The sequence below is a fragment of the Typopeltis vanoorti genome, chromosome 7 (assembly GCF_054136105.1).
Source record: "Typopeltis vanoorti isolate ZY-2024b chromosome 7, IOZ_Tvanoo_1.0, whole genome shotgun sequence".
In the NCBI taxonomy this organism is placed as follows: Eukaryota; Metazoa; Arthropoda; class Arachnida; order Uropygi; family Thelyphonidae; genus Typopeltis; species Typopeltis vanoorti.
The window spans coordinates 10,080,238-10,103,562 of record NC_143555.1 but is presented as its reverse complement, the minus strand read 5'-3'; the positions used below and the strand labels follow the sequence as shown (position 1 = coordinate 10,103,562).

Here is a 23,325-nt window from a genome sequence, read left to right as displayed (position 1 = left end):
CTACTGCTCATCCATCTAACACCTGCCTTGTTTGACCTCCTGACCATGGGGACACAATCTGATATTGCTTTCCTCAGATACCCACTGATTTTATCCCAAGCACTGCTAACATCTTTCCCTTGCAATATGTTCTGCCATGGGATGGCTGCAAGCTCACTCCGAAGCTTGTTATAATTGCCTAACCTGTAGTTTCGTACATACCCCTTCTTAATAGAAAAATCCACAGATTTTGCAACCTCCCAAGTCAATACCACATGATCGCTTTCACCAACTGGAGGTAACGAGGCCACCTTACTTATGCATATAACCTCTGAACCAATAACCAGGTCCAACACTCTCACACCACGTGTCCCTTCAGTTACGTGCTGTTTCAAGTAATTATCTCGTAGCAGATGTATGAACTCCATTTCCTTTTTGCTACGTGATATTTCCTCCTTCCAATTGATATCACCATAATTAAAATCCCCCATAATAATCACTAAGCCTTCACTCATTGCACTAAGTTGCTGATGCATGAATTCAATATCTCCCCCTGTACTCCCTGGCCTATAGCAGCATCCAACTGTATATTTGGTTGCGTTGGTCACTATTTCGCACCAGACTGCCTCAAATGAACTCTCATTCACATGTCTATCATCATGATATACTACTTTCTTTGGCTGCAACACATCAGCTATCATCAACAGTACTCCTCCTCCTGTTCTATCTTCTCTATCCTCCCTGAAAATACTGTACCCATCACATTCAATTCCAGTGACCACATCTTCTGCTGACAGCCAAGTTTCACTAATGCCTACAACTTTTGGTGAGATTTCACTGACTAATGCCAAAAATTCTTCTCTCTTATTTCTAATGCTTCTAGCATTGGTATACAAAAATTGCAGATTCCCTCTAGATACAGAGACAGAGAATACAGAGACAAATGTAAGAAAGCTAAACAGTGTGTAAAACTAGCTAAACAAAAGTCATGGGAGGACTTTGGCAAGAATATAGAAAATAAATATCAAGAAGGTGGCAAAATATTCTGGAGGTTGTTGAAGAAGCTTAGGAATGGAGGAAAGAGTGCTGTAAAAGGAATTAGAGATGATAAAGGTGAAATGAAAACAGGAGAAAAAGATATCCTTGAAGTATGGAGTAATTACTTTGAAAAACTGCTAAATGAAACAAGCAGTGATGATAGCACAGTGGTAAAAAACACTGACCAGGCATGCAGTCAGGAATACATATCCATACTTGAAGTAGAAAAAGCCATCAAAGGCTTGAAATGTGGAAAGGCAGCAGGAGTAGATGATATTCGACCAGAAATGCTGAAGTATGGTGGTATAAGAGTCTTACAGTGGCTGCACTGCATAGTTCAGAAAGCCTGGACAGAGGGACGAATTCCCGATGATTGGAGTAGAGCTCACATAGTACCCATATATAAAAAGGGAAATAAAACTGAATGTGAGAATTACAGAGGTATTTCCCTACTGAGTGTTCCTGGCAAGATCTATGCAAGTATACTTGAGAAACGGTTGAGAAGAATTGTGGAAGAAAAGCTTGGTGAAGAACAAGCTGGATTCAGGCCAAATAGAGGCTGTCAGGATCAGATCTTCACTTTACGACAAATAGTCGAGAAAGCATGGGAATATAACAAAGATCTGTATTTAAGTTTTGTCGATTTGGAAAAGGCATATGACAAGGTGTCAAGAGAGAAGCTATTCAATACGCTGCAGTTATATGGTGTCAATGGGGCATTATATCAAGCAATACTTAGTCTTTATTTGAGTTGTGAGTCAGCAGTTAGAATTGAAGGAAGTACAGGAAGATGGTTTAATGTTAAATCTGGTGTGAGACAAGGATGTACATTATCCCCTCTGTTATTCATTATCTATATGGATCACATTATGAAGGAATGTGGTATTAAACCTGATATCAAAATTGGAGATGTTAATGTCAGCTCTTTGCTTTATGCGGATGATGTTATACTTCTAAATAAATCCACTACAAGTCTGCAAGATTCTCTGACTAAATTGAATAGCTGTTGTAATAGATATGGTATGAAGGTCAGCAATAAAAAGACAAAGACAATGAAAATAGGCAGAATCATTGAAAATGTCAACTGTGTTGTGAATGGAGAACCTGTGGAACAAGTAAAACATTTCAGCTACTTAGGCACAATTTTTACTGAAGATGGTAAACTAAATATAGAAATAGACAACAGAATCAGCAAAGCTGGTATCGTGGGAAGTCAATTGAATAAATTCATATGGAATAAGAAAGAAATTAGTCGGAACACTAAATTAGCTGTATACAAGACTGTGTTCAAACCAATTTTAACTTATGGATCTGAGAGCTGGGTCGGAAGTAAAACACTTGACCAAAGACTAGAGACCGCAGATATGAGAGTCCTGAGAAAGATTAGAGGCGTGAACAGATGGCATCAATGGCAATATCATATTGAAAATGAGGATATTAGAAAAGAACTTGACATTGTCAGCATCCAGGAATGCGTTAGCAGAGCTAATCTCAGATGGTATGGTCACTTAAATAGAATGGGAGAGGAAAGATTAGCAAAACAAGTGTTCTCTGCCAGGTTGGCAGGGAAACGACCCAGAGGAAGACCAAGATATAGGTGGATTGATACGGTACAAAGTGCCTTAGGCGATAGAAATATAAGATCTGATAATGTTGGAGTCTTGACAAGTAACAGACTGATTTGGAGGAAAATTGTAGATAGGAAGTTAGTAATGATGTAATTTTTTCATGTAGTACTGTCATATCCTGTACACCCCTTGAGGGTACATGGCAGGAATTTGATGATGATGATGATGATGATGATGAAAGTGACCATGCAGTCTGGTTCTGATATGTTGTTAACATGGCTATGGTCTCAACTATATAGCACAGATGTCGAGATTCCTTGAAATCCGAAAAAAGATCATATAGGAGATGTTAATAACAACAGAACAGACAACTTAGGTCTAGCCCATCGTTTCACGATTACTAACCATACCATTGATTGGGATAGCAGCTCCATGCCTTACCTAGAAGAAGATTTCCGTTGTAGAAATTTCATAGAAGCCGTTATAGTCCTCCATTCTGGAGAAAATCTTAACAGAAACCAGGGAATGATAATAGCTGACATTTGGAAAACCTTAATAAAATCACTTAGCCTGCCAAAATTTAATTTCGCTCAAAACTACAGAACATGTTCTCATAACAATGACTAATACAACACGCTCCATGTGTGTAATGCTACGTGTTCTGTTTTAATGTTTAATTTATACAATAGTGTTACTCCATTTTCTCTGTACTAGCTACTTGGAGTTTTTTCTCTTGCTGTTATAAGCCCTGAAGAAGCCGGACAGCCACGTCAGCAAAACCTGTTGGTATTGGATGTTTATAAATCATGGTCAATTAAAGATCGATATATATTTCAATTTAATTATGTTTGAATAACCAAATATAATCTAAACAATAAAATTTTTCTATTACTTTGTATTTGATTTTCACTGTATGAATAAATTTTCTGTTCATGTACGCCAGCCTTGATTTTTTGTTCTCTTCCCATAAGCCAACTATCCTTAGTTACACTCATATACTATGAATATACTTGCAGCTGCATAAAAAAGGCAAGTCCAGCAACTACGAGATAACTCGTAGTTGGCATTCTCGGCCAGATCGCCTACTACGAATTATCTCGTAGTTGGCAGTCAACGTGCTAAACATGTGAAATTCTTTGTCAGTCATAACAGACTTAGGATGCATCTTGGAGCAGTGCCATAGCTTTGAGAAGCTATAAGGAAATAATGTCAGTAGTGCATCAGTAGTGGTCAGGGATGAGTAGAGATATAAAACAGAAGCTGAAAAAAAAAAAAAAACATGGAGTGAATATAAAGAAAAGGGTGATCAACATACATGAGCAGTGCAAATTACAGCCAAGAAGGGTTAAATCAGATTATGAGAGATTAACTAAGCTGGTCAAAATAAATCCAAAAAAAATTTTTGGTATGTAGTGGGTAAGATTAAGAACAATTATGGAAGGATAAATTTAAATGATAATGATGGTGGGAATGTGATAGAATCAAAAGAAATAGTTGAGTTACTAAGTGATCACTGTACAAGGATGTTTCATTGTGGTGAAGATTTTGAGCTTGCTGATGTGACAGAGGAGAAGACTGATGTGAAAATTGAGGTCAACTAACTGGAGATGCTCAGCATATTGAAAAATATCAACGTGAATATAGCAGTAGGAGCTGGTGGCACTGCCTCTAACAAAGTTGTTGAATCTGAATCTCAGCTCTATTCAAAGTTCTAAGGGAATGGAAAGAGAGCAGAATAGTTCCATTACATAAAGGTGGCTCCAAGATGGAAGTAGCAAATTATAGACCAATTAATATCCCATGAGTGGTAGTTAAAGTACTGGAAAAGTTGGTAAAGATAAGTTAGCAGTGGATGGATAGGAATACAGTATGCTATGGCAGGCATCATGGCTTTGTAAACGGTAGGTCCTACCTTAATAATTTACTCACATTTATAATAGTAACAACAGAATTAGATAAGGTAAATGGCTATGATGCTGCTTTATTGTGCAAAGACATTTGACAGAATACTGCATGGAAAATTATTGCTTACATTTTAGCAAATAGGAATGAAGCTGATAGTTTGGATAGAGGGGATGGAAAAGAAAAATGTGAAGTTTGATATATTACCAAAAAAAAAAAAAAATAGATTACAAATCCTAGAGATATAATTATAGTAATGAGGGATCTAAATGATAAAATAGGAGATCATGTAGATAAAGAAAATGATAATGGAAAAGAAGATATAGGAAATATAAATGAGAATGGAGAGATGTTACTGGATTTTTACTTGGTAAATGAATTAGTAATAGGAGGATCCATCTTTAAGCATAAAAATATATGTTAAGTAACATGGAAAGAACTATGTGGAAAAACTTAAGCAAATTGATCATATAATGACACAAAGAAAATTGAGAGGATCTCCTTTGAACATGAGAACGTTGAGAGGAGCAGATGCTTATGTAGCCCATTTTTTAGTAATGGGAGAAATTAAAACAAGATTAATGACCATAATGCAAGTAATGAACAAAAATAGAATGTGTAACATTCTATTTTTGGTCCTTTTTACGATCCTTCTTCTAAAGGAGAAAGATCATAAGTAGTCAGGGGCGTGCTGGCCATATGTGCAATGTGTGTGTGACCCACACACAGGTGCAGGATAGTAAAGGTGCCAAAGATTTGGTATGATATTTTAAATAAAGTGAATTTTTCAGCAAAATACTGCAGTCTTCATCTATGAATCTCCAACTTGCTTTAGATGCATTGAATGATCTAAATTAAAATAGGTCTGATGAAACTTTCAAAGAAATTGTAGAAAGCTCAAAATTAATTGCAGCAAAATTTGACGCAGAATCTGTATTTTGTAGTAGTAGACCACTAAGGCGACGTAAAAAGACAACACAATTTGATTACGAACATGAAAATATAGTAGATCCTGAAATTTCTTTTTAAAGTGCGGTAATTTTTTTCCTCTGTATAATAGATCAAACATTACAATCTTTGCAGGAAAGATTTACTTTATTAAAAGAACATATGAATTCATTTCAGTTTTTGTATTTGTTAAGTACTTCACAAAATAAAGAATATTTATTATCTTGTTGTAAAAGGTTTCGACAAAAATTAACACATGAGAATCATTCTGACATTGATGCAGACAATTTATGCAAAGAAATTTTACACTGTCAACCATTTATTTCTAATTTTAAAAATGATATATATCAGATAATTCAGTATATTTATTCAAACAACTTGATCACAGTTTATCCAAACTTTACAATTGCTCTTCGGATTCTTTTTTTTCATTACCGGTATCTGTAGCATCTGCAGAACGGTCCTTTTCTAAACTTAAAATTATTAAAATCTACTTGAGCTCCACAATGGTACAAGACAGACTTTCAAATCTTGCCATTATATCAATAGAGTCAGATATTTTGGATCAACTTGATATATGTGATATTATTCGAGAATTTTCATTAATGAAAACTAGAAAAGTTCAATTCACTAAGTGATTTTTCTTTCCATTTAAATATTTATTTAAACAGAAAGAACGGTCCTTTTCTAAACTTAAAATTATTAAAATCTACTTGAGCTCCACAATGGTACAAGACAGACTTTCAAATCTTGCCGTTATATCAATAGAGTCAGATATTTTGGATCAACTTGATATACATGATATTATTCGAGAATTTTCATTAATGAAAACTAGAAAAGTTCAATTCACTAAGTGATTTTTCTTTCTATTTAAATATTTATTTAACTATTTCTTTACCCAATAATGTTTAATATGTTCCTATTTTATATACTTGTAAGTTACTATTATTTATTTATTTTATTATTTATTTACTTTATTTTTTTTTCCAAATTATTTTTGTTGTTTTTTTGTACCCTTCTTGTATGTTTATTGTTTTTTTATACATTTTTTTTTGTAATTTCTGCTTTTTGTTCAGTAAACTTATAATTAATATATTTCATTTTTACTCACTGATACATTTTTATAAAGTGATTTTTTATTGGAGGAAGGGGTATAGAGGCGGCAACTAGAGTTTTGCACACAGGTGCCGGACACTACTGGTGCGCCCCTGTAAGCAGTGTATTCAGGATTCTTTTGTGGAACTGCTATTTATTTTATATATTGATGATAGAGTTCAAGGTTTGAAAGTGATATTCAGTTGTTTGTGGGTAATGTTAAATTGAGAAAGTAATGGCAGAAGCTGTTGTGTGAAATTACTATGAGATGATTTCAATAAATTCTGTGGATGGAAGAAAAAGGGGTGCAAGTTTGTTCCCAAATGTAATGTTGTAGAAGTTTTTTTTTCAGCTGCTTATAATTGGACGTGCTTACCACTCCTAAATGGCTCTCCGGAAAAGATAACTGCTATTTTCTGTGATAATTGGCGATATTGCTTGTAATTTAGTATACTGTTGCTTTTTTTGATAATATAGTGTCTGCGTGATTATTGGCCTTGTGGATTTGTTGATGACTTTTTTTTTTTAATTGAATTTTTGAATCTTGCTTTGAATGGAACACCATGGTGGTATGTACCAGAATCAACTTGCCGAGCATTGCAAAGATCAAATGCTGTTAGCAATGTAGACTCTTCGAAAATGGTTGAGTGCAACGTACGTGTGGCAAAATGTGAAAGATGTGTTTGTGGAGAGATTGAATGGGAGATGAGAGAAGGTATGGATTTGTAGAAATTGCGAGACTCTATTAGACCACATGGTAATGAATGCGAAACAGATGGAAGGGAAGAAATGGAAACAGAACAAAACTAGTGAGACTGAGGGAGTAAAAGAATGCAAGAATGAAGAGGTGAAAGAAAGTATGACTGAGGAAACAGAAGTATGGTGTGGGAGACGAGAGGCAATGAAACTATGGGAGTGACAGAGAGTGCAATTGGGGGAATGCCAGATTTGAAATAAGAGTTATTCAAAATGAAAAGTGAAATGAAAATTTTACAGAGTGATATTAGATGTTTAGTGGACACAAATAAAAGAATAGGATGAAGGGAAAAAGAGGTGATGAATGATTCGAGAATAGCAGTGTATGGAGATTCCATTGTTAGAGGATTGGTTAATGAAAGAGGCCATAAGGTCTGCTTTCTAGGAAGGAGAACGAGCAAGGTATTCATGCTTTGTAGATGAGGAGGAAACTAGCAAGAGAATTAGCAATGGTTGTGGGATTAAATGATTTAAATGGATATAAGGATGAATATCAGGAGGTTATTGAGGAGTTAAAGATAACAGTATAGTGGGAAAGGTTGTCAGTGTTGCCAAGGTATGACAATAGGAGGAGCAGGGAGTGCAGTTTGTTGATGTATGGCATATATTTGAGAAAAGAATGGAATTATATAGACGTGATGGATTGTATTTGAATGCTTTGGAGTGAGTGAACTAGAGAAACTGTTGCTGGAAGAAAGTGCAGTGTGTGATGCTAGTAAGGGATCAGAAGTAAGAGGTGAAGTGAAAGATTAGGAGAGTAATACAGAAGAGATTGAAGTGCTTGCCAATTGAAACACAAGTATTGTGAGATGAAGAGAGAATGGGAATGTAATATGAACAAGGAAACAGGAGAAGACCGAGTATGTAGGGAGATATAGCATAGGTAGAGTGGATGTTGAAAGTAATAGTGAATTTATGTATGGGGATGATCAGCATAGAAATGGAATAGTAGAGACTGAGTGATTGGCATAGTAGAGACTGAGCAGATATATGCGGTAAGCAGTGATAAAAGTGATTGGGCAAGGGCAGGTGTGGTGGGAAAATCACAACCAACAAGTGGCTTGGATAGGAATGGTTATAGACAGTGGCAGCTTGTACATAAGCACTGCGACACTGCAGCACCCCCCAAGCAAAAAATAAAAAAATGAACTTTTGTTTGTGTTTATAAATAATAACAATGTTTACAACATTATATAAATGCAATACAACATGTTAAAGGTTACAGCTTATGTTTCAACATTGATTGAATAGTTAATAATTGGATTTTTTAATTAATGCTTTAGATTATGAAACAAATGCACTGCAATCTAATGCAGTGTCGGAATTATCACATTTGACCAATTGCGGCTAGACTCGCCAATATTCATTTGCACTTGTCACTGCACGTAACTGCACATTAACTAGTGAGTTGGATAAGTGAATGTCTATCAGATAGGTATCAGCAGTTTGTGTATGGAGTGTGGGGACTCTATCTTGAAAGAGGAAAGTCACTAGTAGTGTGCTGCAGGGGTCAGTTTGGGGACCATTGTTATTTAATTTATATATTAATGATATTGAGATAGGTTTAACTGGTGATTTGCAACTGTTTGCAGATGATGCAAAACTGCGGGGTGTGATGAGAAATCAGGCAGATGTTGTGATCTTACAGGAGAACTTGAATAGATTTTATGAATGGGCAACAGTATGGAACTATCAGTTCAGTGTTGCAAAGTGTAAGGGTCTGAAATTTGGGAGGAAGTTAAGGAGATAGGAGCCTTGTAGTGATGGTTGACAAGGATCTGAAGTTCAGAGGTCACATTGCACCAGTTGTGAAGACATAACAGATTATGGCAATGATGCAGAGGACCTTGTCTTGTAGAAATAAAGAGGTTCTGGTTCCCTTGTGTAGGGCATTAATTAGGCCTTGTATGGATTATTGTGTGCATATTTGGTCCCCTGTTTTTCATGGTGATGAGGATATATTGGAAAGGGTTCAGAGAAGACTGACTAGGGTCCTAACTGGTCTTTGAGATGTGAGATATGAGGACAAATTGAAGGAATGCAGTATGCAAAGGCCTTGTCAATAGGAGGAAAAGAGTAGATATGATTGAGACACTTAAGCAGGGGTGTGCCGGCCATATGTGCGATGCACACAAGCGCCTGGATAGTAAAGGTGCCAAACAAGAGGAAATACTTAAAAAAAAAACGTTTTTTAAGTTTTGCACACAGGTGCTGGACACTACTGGCTCGCCCCTGCTCTTAAGTTTCGATTGTCCAGGTTCGATTGTCACTTTTGGTGAGATGAGATGTTTCCTCTTGGCCTTTTTGTTTGTGTATCAGCAGATGTTGCCACATACTGGGACGTGTTCTTCGATTATTACCAAATCTGCTTGTGGGGATGGTGGAATGTGTTTGTTTCAGGATATATTAGAAAACAGTAATTAAGGAGAATCGTATGATTTCCTATAACTTAAATTTTTCCTATAAATCCTATAAATTTTTCATAGAATGGAAGAATGGGGTAGAACAGGAGGACATACATGGAAGATGTGAGCAGGGGCATAAGAAGCACGTTCTTTGCATGAAGAGTGGTTGGTGAGTGGAATGTGTTGCCTGACATTGTGATGAATGTAGATTACATTGAATGAGTTTAAAGCTTCGTTTGATGGGCTTTGGGTGTAACAGTGTTGCTATGTGCTTCGCAACCATATGCCTGGGGAAGGAGTATCCTAGGTTCGATTCCCGTCGACGACATGAGGAGCTTAAGGATCTTTCTCAGCCATAGCCAAGTTAGCCGGTCTTGGCATGGACAGCAGGGTTTTCCCCCCAGTTTATCTGGGGTTTTTCATCCCGCAAACAGGCAAACCGATCCCCATGAACACACACAGATTACAGTCATGAACATCGCCTTTACGGGTTGCGGCAGAGGAGTGGCGAACCGGCTGCATTAATATGCCAGTAACTCCTCATTAGGAGGGGACTCAACCCATCCTAGGACGGACAAGAGGGATAGGGGATAGTTCTAGTGTTACTACTAATAATAAATGAAATTATACTTGCCAAGAAATTATATTCTTGTTTAATCCTTTATCCCAGTGTAAGTAAACAAAGTTTGTGAGTGAGCTATCTTCGCGACTAGGTCACTTGCATATAGAGGCTAATAACTTCATTAATTGCCTTAATATTCCATAATGCAAAACTCACATACTTTCAGGTGTGTATGATGCTATGCATTATGGGAAGGGCCACTATCCAGACTGGCTTTGACCTTTATTGAGGTCTCATCAGTAGGGCCATACCAAGATGAGATACCAAGATTGAAGGTGTGCAGAAATCATATTTCGCATATACAAGTAGTGAAAAGGTGTCGCACCTAATTATTAAAATACTTGGGATTAGAGCTAGTTGCAGCAAGTTTTTGTTCTGTAGGATGGGACACCTTTTTGCTACTTGTATATGAGAAATGTGTGACTTCTGCATGATTTCAATCTAGATATCTTTTCTGGGTCTTGCTGCCACTGATGGCTTCATTAAAGGTCGAAATCAGTCTGGGTAGTGGCCCTTCTCATAATGGAAAACATTATACATCCTCGAAAGGATGTGTTTTGCGTTATGGGATACTAAGGCAATTAATGTGTAGTCATTAGCTTCTGTATACAAGTAGCCTACTAGTGAAGATATTTTGTGCACAATCTTTGTTTACACTGTATAAAGGATTAAACAAGAATATAATTTCATGGTAAGTTTAAGTACACATTTCAAGAATCTAAGGTTCTTCGGTCAAAAGCAATGGAATGAGGTGAATTATATTGTCATAGAGAAAGCAAAGAATTCATGATCTGCAGGTGAAATTGAACTTTTAGGGAAATGTTATCCAAGTTTTTCAGAAATTTTTTTGTCAGAGTGCAACAGGCAGTGATATGTAGAGATAAGGAAGTGACAGTGCCAATGTATAAAGCATTGGACAGGCTCCTTGGATTTCTATGCACAGTTCTAGGTGATAACAGTAGAGATAGTACAGAGAAGAGTGACTGAGATTGTTTTTTGGAGCATGAAATGTTTGAATTGGAGGGCAGATACAGAAACTGTTCTTTGCAGAGCTTGGCAAGAATGATATGATTGAGATATACAAGCTAGGAAGAGGGATTATGGGATAGATCTTTAGGAAACACTGCATGGAATAATTTAGTTCACATGTTCATGTTAGGGTAAGGAAAAAACCTCTCAGACTGATCTTGACCTTTTGGTGAGATGAGATGTTTCCTCTGGGCCTTTATTGTTTACCACATATCGGGACGTGTTCTTTGATTATTACGAAATCTGCTTGTGGGGATGGTAGAATGTATTTGTTTTAGGGTATATTAGAAAACGTAATTAAGGAGAATCTTATAATTTCCTATAACTGGAAGAGTATCTAATGTGTCTAGATACTTTTCTACGAGGTGGTATCAAAAAGTTTCGAACTAGCTCTGTTTACAAGAAATTATTTTATTTAGCTACATTTACACACTATCACCTTCAAAATTGTCCCCTTGCATATCAATACAGTGTTCCCAGCATTCTTGCCACTTCTGGAATGTGTCCTGGAAGTCTTCTTTTCGAAGCATGTTAGGCACCTTCTGTGATTCATGCTGGATCTCCGCAGTGGTGTGAAAACGGTGACCTTTGAACTGGATCTTCATCTTTGGGAAGAGGACGAAGTCTGCAGGAGCCAAATCTGGCAAGTAGGGTGGATGCAGAAGTGAGATCGTGTTGTTTCTGGCGAGAAACTCGTGTGAGGAGAGCTCGGTGACAGGGTGCATTGTCGTCGTGGAGCATCCAGTTTTTTGCTCACCACAGATCTGGTCGCTTTTGCTGAATGTCTTCCCTCAGATGCCTTAAAACCCAGCAGTAGAACTCGCTATTGACGGTCTGGCCCCTGAGGACGAATTCTCGATGCACAATGCCATGAATGTAGAAAAAGAATAAGCATGCACTTGGTTGTGCTGTGGACCTGCCTCACCTTTTTCGGTCGTGGAGATGATGGATTCTTCCACTATGAAGACTGTTGCTTCATTTCAGGGTCGTATCCGTAAACCCAAGGTTCGTCACCGGTAATGAGCCTCGAATTTCAAGTTTTTTCAAACATGAATTTCACGTTTGCTCTTTGTTCTAACTTACTGTCCATGATGAAATCGCAGATGTGGTAACGCAGGTGGTCAGAATAGCATCAGTTGCACAGCTCCCGATGTTCACAGGACGATGTCTTTTGGCACACTGACTTATGAAGATAGGTGCTCTCTGTGACTGTGCGTGCTGCCATCTGTTGGTGTGTTACAAACCTAGTCTCAAAACATTTTGATACCACCTTGTATGTCACCTCAATAGCCCCAGAATCCAATTTACAATAGAAAAGGAAACTAATAATAGCTCAGGCTTTCTAGTAATAGTTCTAGAAATTTCTTGAAACTGATAATTTCTAACCTTGGTTAACTGTCTACCTAATGGTAACCCGTCTTTTTCAGTATATAGAAAACCCACTCACACAGGCAGACACGTTTACAAACTTTTCCATCACACCTCCTCTCAACAATATCGTCTCATAAAAACACTAACCCATAGAGTTTATAACATTTGTTCCAATGCGACCTCTCTTGCAGCAGAACTATATCATATACACCACACTTTTCTATCTAATGGTTACAGTTCCCACAATATCAAAAAAATAATCATTCCTTCCCCCAATTCATGACTTTCTCTTCAGAAAGATTTTAGTAATGCTATCACCATCCCCTGTGTCAGAGACACATCAGAAAAAATATACAGAATCTTAAAGAAATACAGTCTTTGCACCACTTTCAAGCCCCACTTAAAACTAGCTACCCTTATCAAATTCCCTTTCCTCTCAGTTCCAGGTGTATATAGAGTTCCTTGTTCCTGCAAGTTGGCTTACTATGGACAGACAGAAAGATCAGCTACCATCCAAATGGAAGAACATAAAAAATACATCTGTAGTCATGACTATGGTCAATCTTTGTTTTGGATACAGCTTCAGAATGAATTGGAAAAAGACTATCATGCTCCATCACAGTAAATGTAGAAGAGAAAGACTGTTTTTAGAATCTGCTGCTGCTCTTAAAAATCAGCCTAATTTTAATAAATATGGTTGCATAAAACTTCCCAAAATATGGGGAACACTAATATTATTATTATATCACACCTCCAGGGAGTCCAAAGACTCATTGAGGGAGGGCATCAACTCTACAACTCTTCGTCTCACTCCTCCACCAACCTTCATCATCTAACACCAACACCAACTACCACCACTAGTGCTTTCATAGACAATCACAAACATCCATGCCCACAGCGGGATTCGAACCCGCAGCCTTTTGGATGGAGAGCAGATATGCTAACCACTCGGCCAACCAGGTGGGCTAAAACCTTATACCTTGAGATCCCTCTATAGAGGATGCCCCCACCTGGTTAGGACCCCCACCTGATGAGGATATTATTACCCTCATCTGCCCAATTCTGTATAAGTTTTTACCAATTTCCCCAAAATCTTAACAACTACAGAAGAAATACAAACAGGATTATAATAAGTTTAGTTTAATCCTTTATCCAAGTGTGAGCAAACAAAGTTTGCGCCTGAAAGTATCTTCAGGACTGGGGAAAGGTAGTGCAACACCAGGCAACTCGTTGCAAAGGTGGAGAAAGCTCTCATTACTCCTATCTCAGTATCTCCCATAATGCAAAACACATCTCCTTGCGGATATGTTTAATGCTATGCATTAAGGCAAGGGCCACTATCCATACCGGTTTCGACCTTTATTGAGGTCTCATCAGTGGGAGCCAGGCCCAGTAGTGGAGATACAAAGGCAGAAGCAATGAGAGGTCATCCTAACTTATAGGAGTTGTCAAAGGGTGTGCAACCTTATTATTTAATTACTCTGGATTCAGAGAAAGATGTTGAGAGTTTATTTTTCACTTGGTTAGACTATAATAAGTTTAGTTTAATCCTTTATCCAAGTGTGAGCAAACAAAGTTTGCGCCTGAAAGTATCTTCAGGACTGGGGAAAGGTAGTGCAACACCAGGCAACTCGTTGCAAAGGTGGAGAAAGCTCTAATTACTCCTATCTCAGTATCTCCCATAATGCAATGCACATCTCCTTGCAAATATGTGTAATGCTATGCATTAAGGTAAGGGCCACTACCCATACCAGTTTCGACCTTTATTGAGGTCTCATCAGTGGGAGCTGCTGAAATAGGAGTAATGAGAGCTTTCTCCACCTTTGCAACGAGTTGCCTGGTGTTGCACTACCTTTCCCCAGTCTTGAAGATACTTTCAGGTGCAAACTTTGTTTGCTCACACTTGGATAAAGGATTAAACTAAACTTATTATAGTCTAACCAAGTGAAAAATAAACTCTAAACAGGATTATAGTTTGATACCTCCATTCTACCTCCACCCTTATGCAATGGTAGTATCTTACCTTCCTTCCACTCACTAGGAACCTGCTGCATTACAAGAATTGTTAAATAACCAAGTTAACAGCATAGTCAGTTCCATAGCAAATTCCGTTAGAACACATAGTGAAATTCCATCAAGTTCCCCTGCCTTATTGACATTTAGTGTACTCAGTATTTGGAGAGGACAGTGTATTCATTCACTTCACTGTCGTTATCCTTCTAGGAATAAAGCTTGTAGTACCAGGATGGAACACTTTAATAAAGTGATCATTAAATAGCTCAACTGTGTCATCTGCTTTGGTCACCAGATTCCCATTTCCACTCAGCAAAATGATCTGTCTGTCTACTATTATTTTTCCTCCTATTTGCCACATAGTGAAAAAACACCTTTGGATTCTCCTTGGGTTGCAGTTCCAGCCTTCTCTTGTATTCTAATTTTTCTCTCCTTATAGTACTAGTCGCTTTCCTAGCCTCAGCCTTATATTCCTTATGCAACTGTTCACCACCTCTATATGCCTTCCATAATCTCTTCTCCAGTTCCCCTTTTATTCCTTCTCGTCATCCATTTGCTCCAAATTACTTTACCTTCTTTACTCAAGGTATACAATCTGTCATTGCTGTCAACAATTTTTTCTTAAGTATCTCCCATGCATTAATGACCTGTCTTCCTTTAAATTCTTTCACCCATTGTACTGCTGAAAGCTGGTTTCTGAGACTATGATAATCTGCCTTATAATTTCACATAACTTCCTTCTGTTTTGATACCTCTCCATGCCTATTCATCCTCCAAGTCAGACATGGTCACTCTCACCAATGGAGGCAAGTATGCCATCTCAGTCACAATCAGATCATCTGATGCCATGATTAATTCCAGAACTCTCTATCTTCATGTTCCCTCCATTACATGCTGCCTAAGACAGTTGTTCCTCAAGAAATCCAAAAATTCAGTTCCCATATTACTGCATGCTGTCTCCCAGTTTATATCACTATAGTTGAAGTCCTCCATAATGATGACCAGCTTTGCACTTGTCAAACTAATTTGCCTAAACATTTCCTGCTCATCACTATCTATATTCCCTGGTCTGTAGCAACATCCCACTAAATATCTTGTCCTATAAACATCCCTCTCAAACGTATACTCTCACAGCCATTAGTATAATTTCCACTGAGATTTTACACCCTGAGAGTGCAAAATTCATCTCTTATCATGAGGAATACTCCATTTCCACATTTATCTTCCCTATCCTGCCAAAATATGCTATACCTTTGATTTCTATCCCTGTTAGCACACCCTTCTCAGTTCCAAGTTTCACTGATACCAACAAAGATGGAAGAGACTGAGTCAATCAATGCCACAAACTCATTCCCTTTATTCCTAATGCCCCTAGAATTTGTATATAGAAATATCGGTACTGCCAGTCTTTTTTATAGTCATTATTACTCTCCACATATTCCACACCTCTTTTCCTTCACATTCTTGCTATCATCTCATTTGTCATCACTGCTCTTCTCTTTCACTTCACATCGTCATACTGGGACAACACATTCTCAGTATCTTTCCCCAGACACATTTCTGCTGCACTATGTCTAACATCAACCTCAAATCTCATGCTACACCTTTCGCACTGTCTCTCAGGTCATTCGTCTCAGTCATTACTATCATCTCCTCTACACTTTCACCGCCATTGCCATACTCTCTATTGTTCCACCAGACAGGTATTCCTCTGGCACTTTACTCTGCACACTGTGAATCACTGAATTTCCATACATGACACTGCAAATAGATTCATTCATCTTTCTCTCACTGACATCGCTGACTCTTATGGCTTGCAATTTCTCTCTCCATCCTTCCCCCCTCATTTCTCTATCTCTTGCTCCCACTTTCTCTTGTCTTTCTGCAATTTCTTCTCTTCTACTGTCTCTCCCATTCTCTCACCTCTCTCTCCCTTGCTCTTTGATTCTGTTCCCTTACACCTACTCTCGTTCCTCTCACACTAGCTAACCTCTATTTTCTCAAGATCTTCATTCACCCTTCTCAACCCAGCCTTCGTTCCTTCTTTGCTCCTTTCTTAGCAGTTCTCTTTCTCTCTTAACACATTTTGCTTTCAACTGCCATTCATATGCACAATCATGGCTATCAGACAAACCATCTTTGTCTGCTAAACTACTGAAGGCTAAATCTATATGTAGGTCTTTAACATTTTCTCCATCCTCCAACAAACTGCTGGCATCCACAAACTGAAAATTGCCTGTTTCCAAAGCACTATCTCCGTCACCACTAAATCCTAAGATCGAGACACTCATGTCTCTCAGTGCCTTCCACTGTCTGCATTCATGTACACATCATCTTGTAACCTGCCAGATTCTTAAGCAGCTGGACATGTAGATACTGCATGCATAGCAAGCTACAAAATATTCAAATAGGTTACGAGTAACGTAGTCTTTAAATGGAGAGTGGCCAGGGCTGTTACTGAAACTGGCAGCTGCCATGTTGAATAATTTCTACACATGGAGACAGTACTGAGATCATAAAACCCTAACTAAATACCATACAATTTTACAAAAAATCGTCAATTCTAATAGCGCAAACTTAAATACCAATATTGTCACAAAATAAACACAAATTTTTTAATTTTTTAACAGCTCACATTACTCATTGCACCCGTCTTTGCTCACCAGCAGTGCCCTCTATTTACTGCAGGTTTCTGATGGCTTTTTCTACTTAAAATATTGATACAGTGTGATTCCGCCATGATTAATTAGGATCGCAAAAATAACATGGTCAGCATATCTTGATTGGTGAGCATTGCACACAGATTTTTAATGAAATTATCAAAATTGTTTCTCCTTGCTGCAGTTATAAAGATATATAGACAGTATTTTAATAAAGAATATATATTAAAAATATCTGTTTACGATCTTTCTTTTTTCAAGAAAATATGTATGTAAAAATAAACAACAATAAATTAAACAAAAATTTAAATGGAAAATGTCTTTGGAAACCTGATCAAAAGCAAACAAAAAAAATGCATAAATATGTTGCATTGTAATTTAAACTTTAAAATTATAACAAAAAATTTACCAAGCCATACATTCATTGTATTAGCTTGTTCAGTGGCATACAGTCTTATGTTCAAATCCTTAAATATTCATCATCATCATCATCAAATTCCTGCCATGTACCTTCAAACGGTGTACAGGATATGATAATACTACATGAAAAATTTATATCACCACTAACTTCCTATCAACAATTTTCCTCCAAATCAGCCTGTTATCTGTCAAGATTCCAACATTATCAGATCTTATATTTCTATCTTCTAAGGCACTTTTTATCATATCAATCCACCTATAATTTGGTCTTCCTCTGGGTCTTTTTCCTGCCAACCTGGCAGAGACCACTTGTTTTGCTAATCTTTCCTCGTCCATTCTGTTTAAGTGACCATACCATCTGAGATTAGCTCTGCGAACACATTCCTGGATGCTAATAATATCAAGTTCTTTCCTAATATCCTCATTTTTAATATGATATTGCCATTGATGCCATCTGTGCCCTAATCTTTCTCAGGACTCTCATATCTGCAGTCCATAGTCTTTGGTCAAGTGTTTTACTTCTGACGCAGCTCTCAGATCCATCAGTTAAAATTGGTTTCAACACTGTCTTGTATACAGCAAATTTTGTGTTTTGACTAATTTCTCTCTTATTCCATATAAATTTATTCAGTTGACTTCCTACCATACCAGCTTTGTTCATTCTGTTGTCTATTTCCATATTTAATTTACCATCTTCACTAAAAATTGTGCCTAAGTAGCTGAAATGTTTTACTTGTTCTATATTTAAAATGCAGTTGATATTTTCAATGCTCCTGCCTATTTTCATTGTCTTTGTCTTTTTAATGCTGACCTTTGTACCATAGCTATTACAACAATTATTCAATTTAGTCAGGGAATCTTGCAGACTTGTAGCGGATTTATTTAGAAGTATAACATCATCTGCATAAAGCAAAGAGACGAGATTAATTCCTCCAATTTTGATATCATGTTTAATACCACTTTCCTTCATAATGTGATCCATATGGATAATGTACATCCTTGTCTGATACCAGATTTAATATTAAACCATCTTCGTGTACTTCCTTCAATTTTTAGTGCTGACTTCCAACTCAAAGACTAAATATTGCTTGATATAATGCCTCATTGACACTATATAACTGTAGCATTTTGAATAGCTTCTCTCTTGGCACCTTGTCATATGCCTTTTCCAGATCTACAAAACTTAAATACAGATCTTTGTTATATTCACTTTGTTTCTCAACTATTTGACGTAAAGTGAAGATCTGATCCTGACAGTCTCTATTTGGCCTGAATCCAGCTTGTTCTTCACCAAGCTTTTCTTTCATAACCCTTCTCAACTGTTTCTCAAGTATACTGGCATAAATCTTACCAAGAACACTCTCAGTAGAGAAATTCCCCTATAATTCTCACATTCAGTTTTATTTCCCTTTTTGTATATGGGTACTATGAGAGCTCTACTCCAGTCATCTGGAATTCGTCCCTCTGTCCAGGCCTGAACTTGTCAATGCAGCCACTGTAAGACCTTTATACCTCCATACTTGAGCATTTCTAATCGAATATCATCTACTCCTGCTGCCTTTCCTCATGTCAGACCTTTGACAGCTTTTTCTACTTTAAGTATGGATACGTATTTCTGACTGTATCCCTGTTGAGTGTCTTTTACCACTGTGGTATCACTGCTTGTTTCATTTAGCAATTTTTCAAAGTAATCACTCCATACTTCAAGGATATCTTTTTTTCTCCAATTTTCATATCACCTTTATCATCTCTAATTCCTTTTAAAGCTCATTTCTGAGCTTCTTCTTCCTCCAGAATATCCTGCCACCTTCTTGATATTTATTTTCTATGTTCTTACCAAAGTCTTCTCATGACTTTTGTTTAGCTAGTTTTACACATTGTTTAGCTTTCTTACATTTGTCTCTGTATCCTCTAAGAGCACAAGCTGACTTATTTGCCAGGAACTTTTGATATGCTTTCTTCTTTTCCTTCACTGCCTCTTTAACTTCCTGTGTCCACAATGGAGTTCTGATTTCTCTATCCTTGTAGACAACTTCACCACATGCCTCTCTGGCTGAATCAATCAAGGTTTTCTTCACGGCTTGCCACTGAATCTCTAAAGTTTGGTTCCTGTTCTCAAACTCTTTCATTTTTTCTTCAACTATCTTTGTGTATTTTAGTCTACAGTTCACATCTGAGAGCTGCTCAACTTTTATTTGTTTTAAAACTTTCTTACATGTTCTTATTTTCGATATGAAATTCAGTTTTATCTTCTCTAGACTAAATGGATCACTTCCAATTTCAGATCCTCTGTACACTGATGTCCTGCACCAGAGAGAAAACATCATTATCAACAATAACTTAGTCAATGAGACCTTTCTTATTCCTTGCCTCTTCTCTCCATGTGAGTTTCTGCACATTTTTATGTTGGAACATGGTGTTATTAATAGCCAGTCCATGTCCTCAGCAGAAATCCAACAAGTATTTGCCATTATTATTAGCTTTGCTCTTTTCTCCATCCCCCCCCCCCAAATATTTCTTTATGTCTTAAAGATATTTCCTACTCTACTATTTAGATCATCAACAATTACCAACTTTTCATTTTTCATTGTATCATTTGCTTTCTCTGTAGCCTCAAAAAATTCCTCAACTTCTACCTTAGTAAAACTTTCTGTGGGACCATAGGCACAAATAAGTCTCATTGTGCCGTTTTCCATTCTGATATTTGCCCACATCCTTCTACCTGATACTGCCAGCCATTCAAGAAGATTAGCCTTGTATTTAGTGTTGAATACTATAGCTGCTTTTTCCCTGATTGTTATTGCCTGAATATAACAGTTTGTATATATTGCTTAGAAAGATCTCACCATTTTTGTCTTTTTTGTTTCAATCACTCCTATTATGTCGATCTGATGCTTATCCAATTCCTTAGCTAGCTCCATTTCTTTGCCATTCAGGCTTCTTTTATTGATAGTACCAATCTTGAACTGGTGATATTGAGTTGAGGTGTATTTTAGGGTTTGTTCCAGTAGCTAACTTTTCACTGTTTGCCTTGGTTCCCTGGCAAAAACAACAGGGGGGAGGGCATGTTTAACCAGACGATGCCCCAGCCGGCATGAAATTCTTTCATGTTGTACATCATTTTATATTTTGGTTTAAGCTTTAAGCCAAAAAGAATACAATTTGGTCAGCTTAATTCCAAATTGCCAGCCCATCCCCGTTCGTTCAGTATCCAGCTCGATACCTGACAGGGTGCACCACGAGAAGGTGAGGATTGGATATTAGGTCAAAAGCCATGGTTGGTTCTTCGCATTACTTTAAAGGCTATGTGGATTTCTCCTCTCAGTTCTACAGCTTTGATCCTTAAGCATCCCTTAAATATTCACATGCACTATTTATTTTTATTTTTATTTTTTATTTTTGGAACGTGGGAAGATAGTGTAGGATTTATAGAAATGGTAATTAGCTGGTAGTATTGAAGTTGTTTAATTTCCTTATAATTGGCTTTTAACACTTTTTTTTTTCCTCTATATTAAGAAATTTGTATATACGGGGGGGGGGGGGGGGATGGAAAATTCTGATAAACACTTAGAACAAAAATGATATTAAAACAACTGATATAACCACAAGAAAGAACATACTACTAGCAGAGTTATGAATTTAACTGTTATTCTTATTACCGTGTGTTCTTTCTTGTGGTTATATCACTTGCTTTTAATTATAATTTTTGTTCTAGGTGTTTATCAGAACTTTCCAGCCCCCCCCCCTTGTATTTTACATATTTCATAGGTGCATGTGTAACAATAATATATTAATAACTTTTTTTTAATTAATTAGATATACTATCCAGTTACTTGGCAATTTCTTCAAAATGGATTTGTAATGGCTGTTATCGTCCTTGTGGCAACCTTTCTCCAAAGTACTTTCTCCAATAACTTCAATCACATGGCAATAGCAGAAGGAATTCATTTAAGATCAGCTCTTCAGGTTAGTATTTTATAAATTTAGGTAATATCAACACAGGATAGCACTGAATGCATTTTTTTGTGATTGCCATCATTATTTTTTAGATGTCCTTAATATATGTACAGATAATGGATACTGATAGGAGAATGCCAAAAAAAAAAAACTTCATTAAAAAATAAGTTCTGTTTATTTTATGAGTTAGGTCTCACAATATAAAGTATATAAAGACGACTATTTTTAATGACCTTTCATTTCCTTTTTGTTAATATGACCATTCTTATTTCAGCTGAACTGTGTACATGTAGCATACTTAATGGAGTCCAAAGATTCAAAATGGAAGGCCCATTCTAATTAGTATTCATACATATTATTCATCATGAAAAACATGCCCCCCCCCCACACACAAATGCTGTGCTACATGCACACCAGAAATAGTTTTATTGTTGTGCCAAACATGTTATTTAACTAAATACACTTCTCTTAACATCCTCTTTCAAATTTTCAGCTGCAAAATATATATAATAGTTGTTTGTAATGCAGTCACTGGGTACAGGAAACACACAATTTATGTAAAGCAAATTTTCTAAAAAAAAATAAGTATATGCATGCATGCATGTGTGTGTGTAAAATTTGAAATCAATTTGAATTTTTGATATTCATATATTTTGCAAATGCTAATTTTATAAATAAAATTTTACTGAAAAAGTTGCGACTAATTTGATGTATAAGCTTTGTGAAAATGCGGTTAACACAGAAGTGACATACTTATGCTAAAACTAGTTCCTTCCAGCAGTTTACACACATTTGTACAAATGTGTTAATGATGTAGGAAATTATCTTAGAGAAAATATTCAGTTGTTTGTGAATGATGGGAAACTGGATAAAACAGTAGTTAATAAGGATGACATGATGTAACATGATTTATGTAGACTAACAATTTGTGCAAAGAAGATTAGCTATCAGTTTAATGTGGCAAAGTGTACGAGTATGTATGCATTTTGGGATGAAAATATATAAATGTAATGCTGTGTACTATGTTGGTGATGAAACTGAACTTCAAGAAATTAATGATATTAGGGATTTGATGGGTGCCAGTTGACTTCAGGTTAAAGTTCAGAGGTGATATTGCATAAGTGATTAAAATATCTCATAAGATTACCCAGTTATTGAAGAACAAATTATCCAGCAGAGATAAGGCCTAGATCTAGTCCTGTTTGGACAACTATTGGATGCAGTCTGTAAAAGAAGTGGAGTGGATCCAGATTTGAGTGACCAAGGTGGTGACAGATCTATGGGATGCTCCTTATGAGCATAGATTGAAGATTTCTGGGTTACAGAAATTGGCTGATAGGTAGAAAATGTAGTAGGAATATAACAGAATTAAGTTACTTAAAGATTTTTATAGGACTGATACAGATGAAATTTTTCACTACATGACTAGTGTGAAGAATGCCCAGGATCATCCCTGGAAATTAAGAGTTTATTTAGTGAGTGCATGAGAATTGGATTATTTTATTTGCAGAATAAAAGGATATTTTTGTAGAATTAAAAAAAAAATTTTTTTTTGATTTATT

At 36.7% G+C, this 23,325-nt stretch overlaps 1 protein-coding gene across 3 annotated transcripts in view; it reads left to right on the top strand.

Moving 5' to 3' along the window:
- Positions 1-23,325, top strand: part of LOC150104479 (ATP-binding cassette sub-family C member 8-like) — an 822,612-nt gene that overhangs the window by 139,718 nt on the left and 659,569 nt on the right. For all 3 annotated transcript variants that reach the window (XM_090395659.1, XM_090395657.1, XM_090395658.1), the window contains exon 6: positions 21,623-21,772. In XM_090395659.1, coding sequence (XP_090251785.1) covers positions 21,623-21,772 — 150 coding nt within the window. The remainder of the gene's footprint in view (positions 1-21,622; positions 21,773-23,325) is intronic.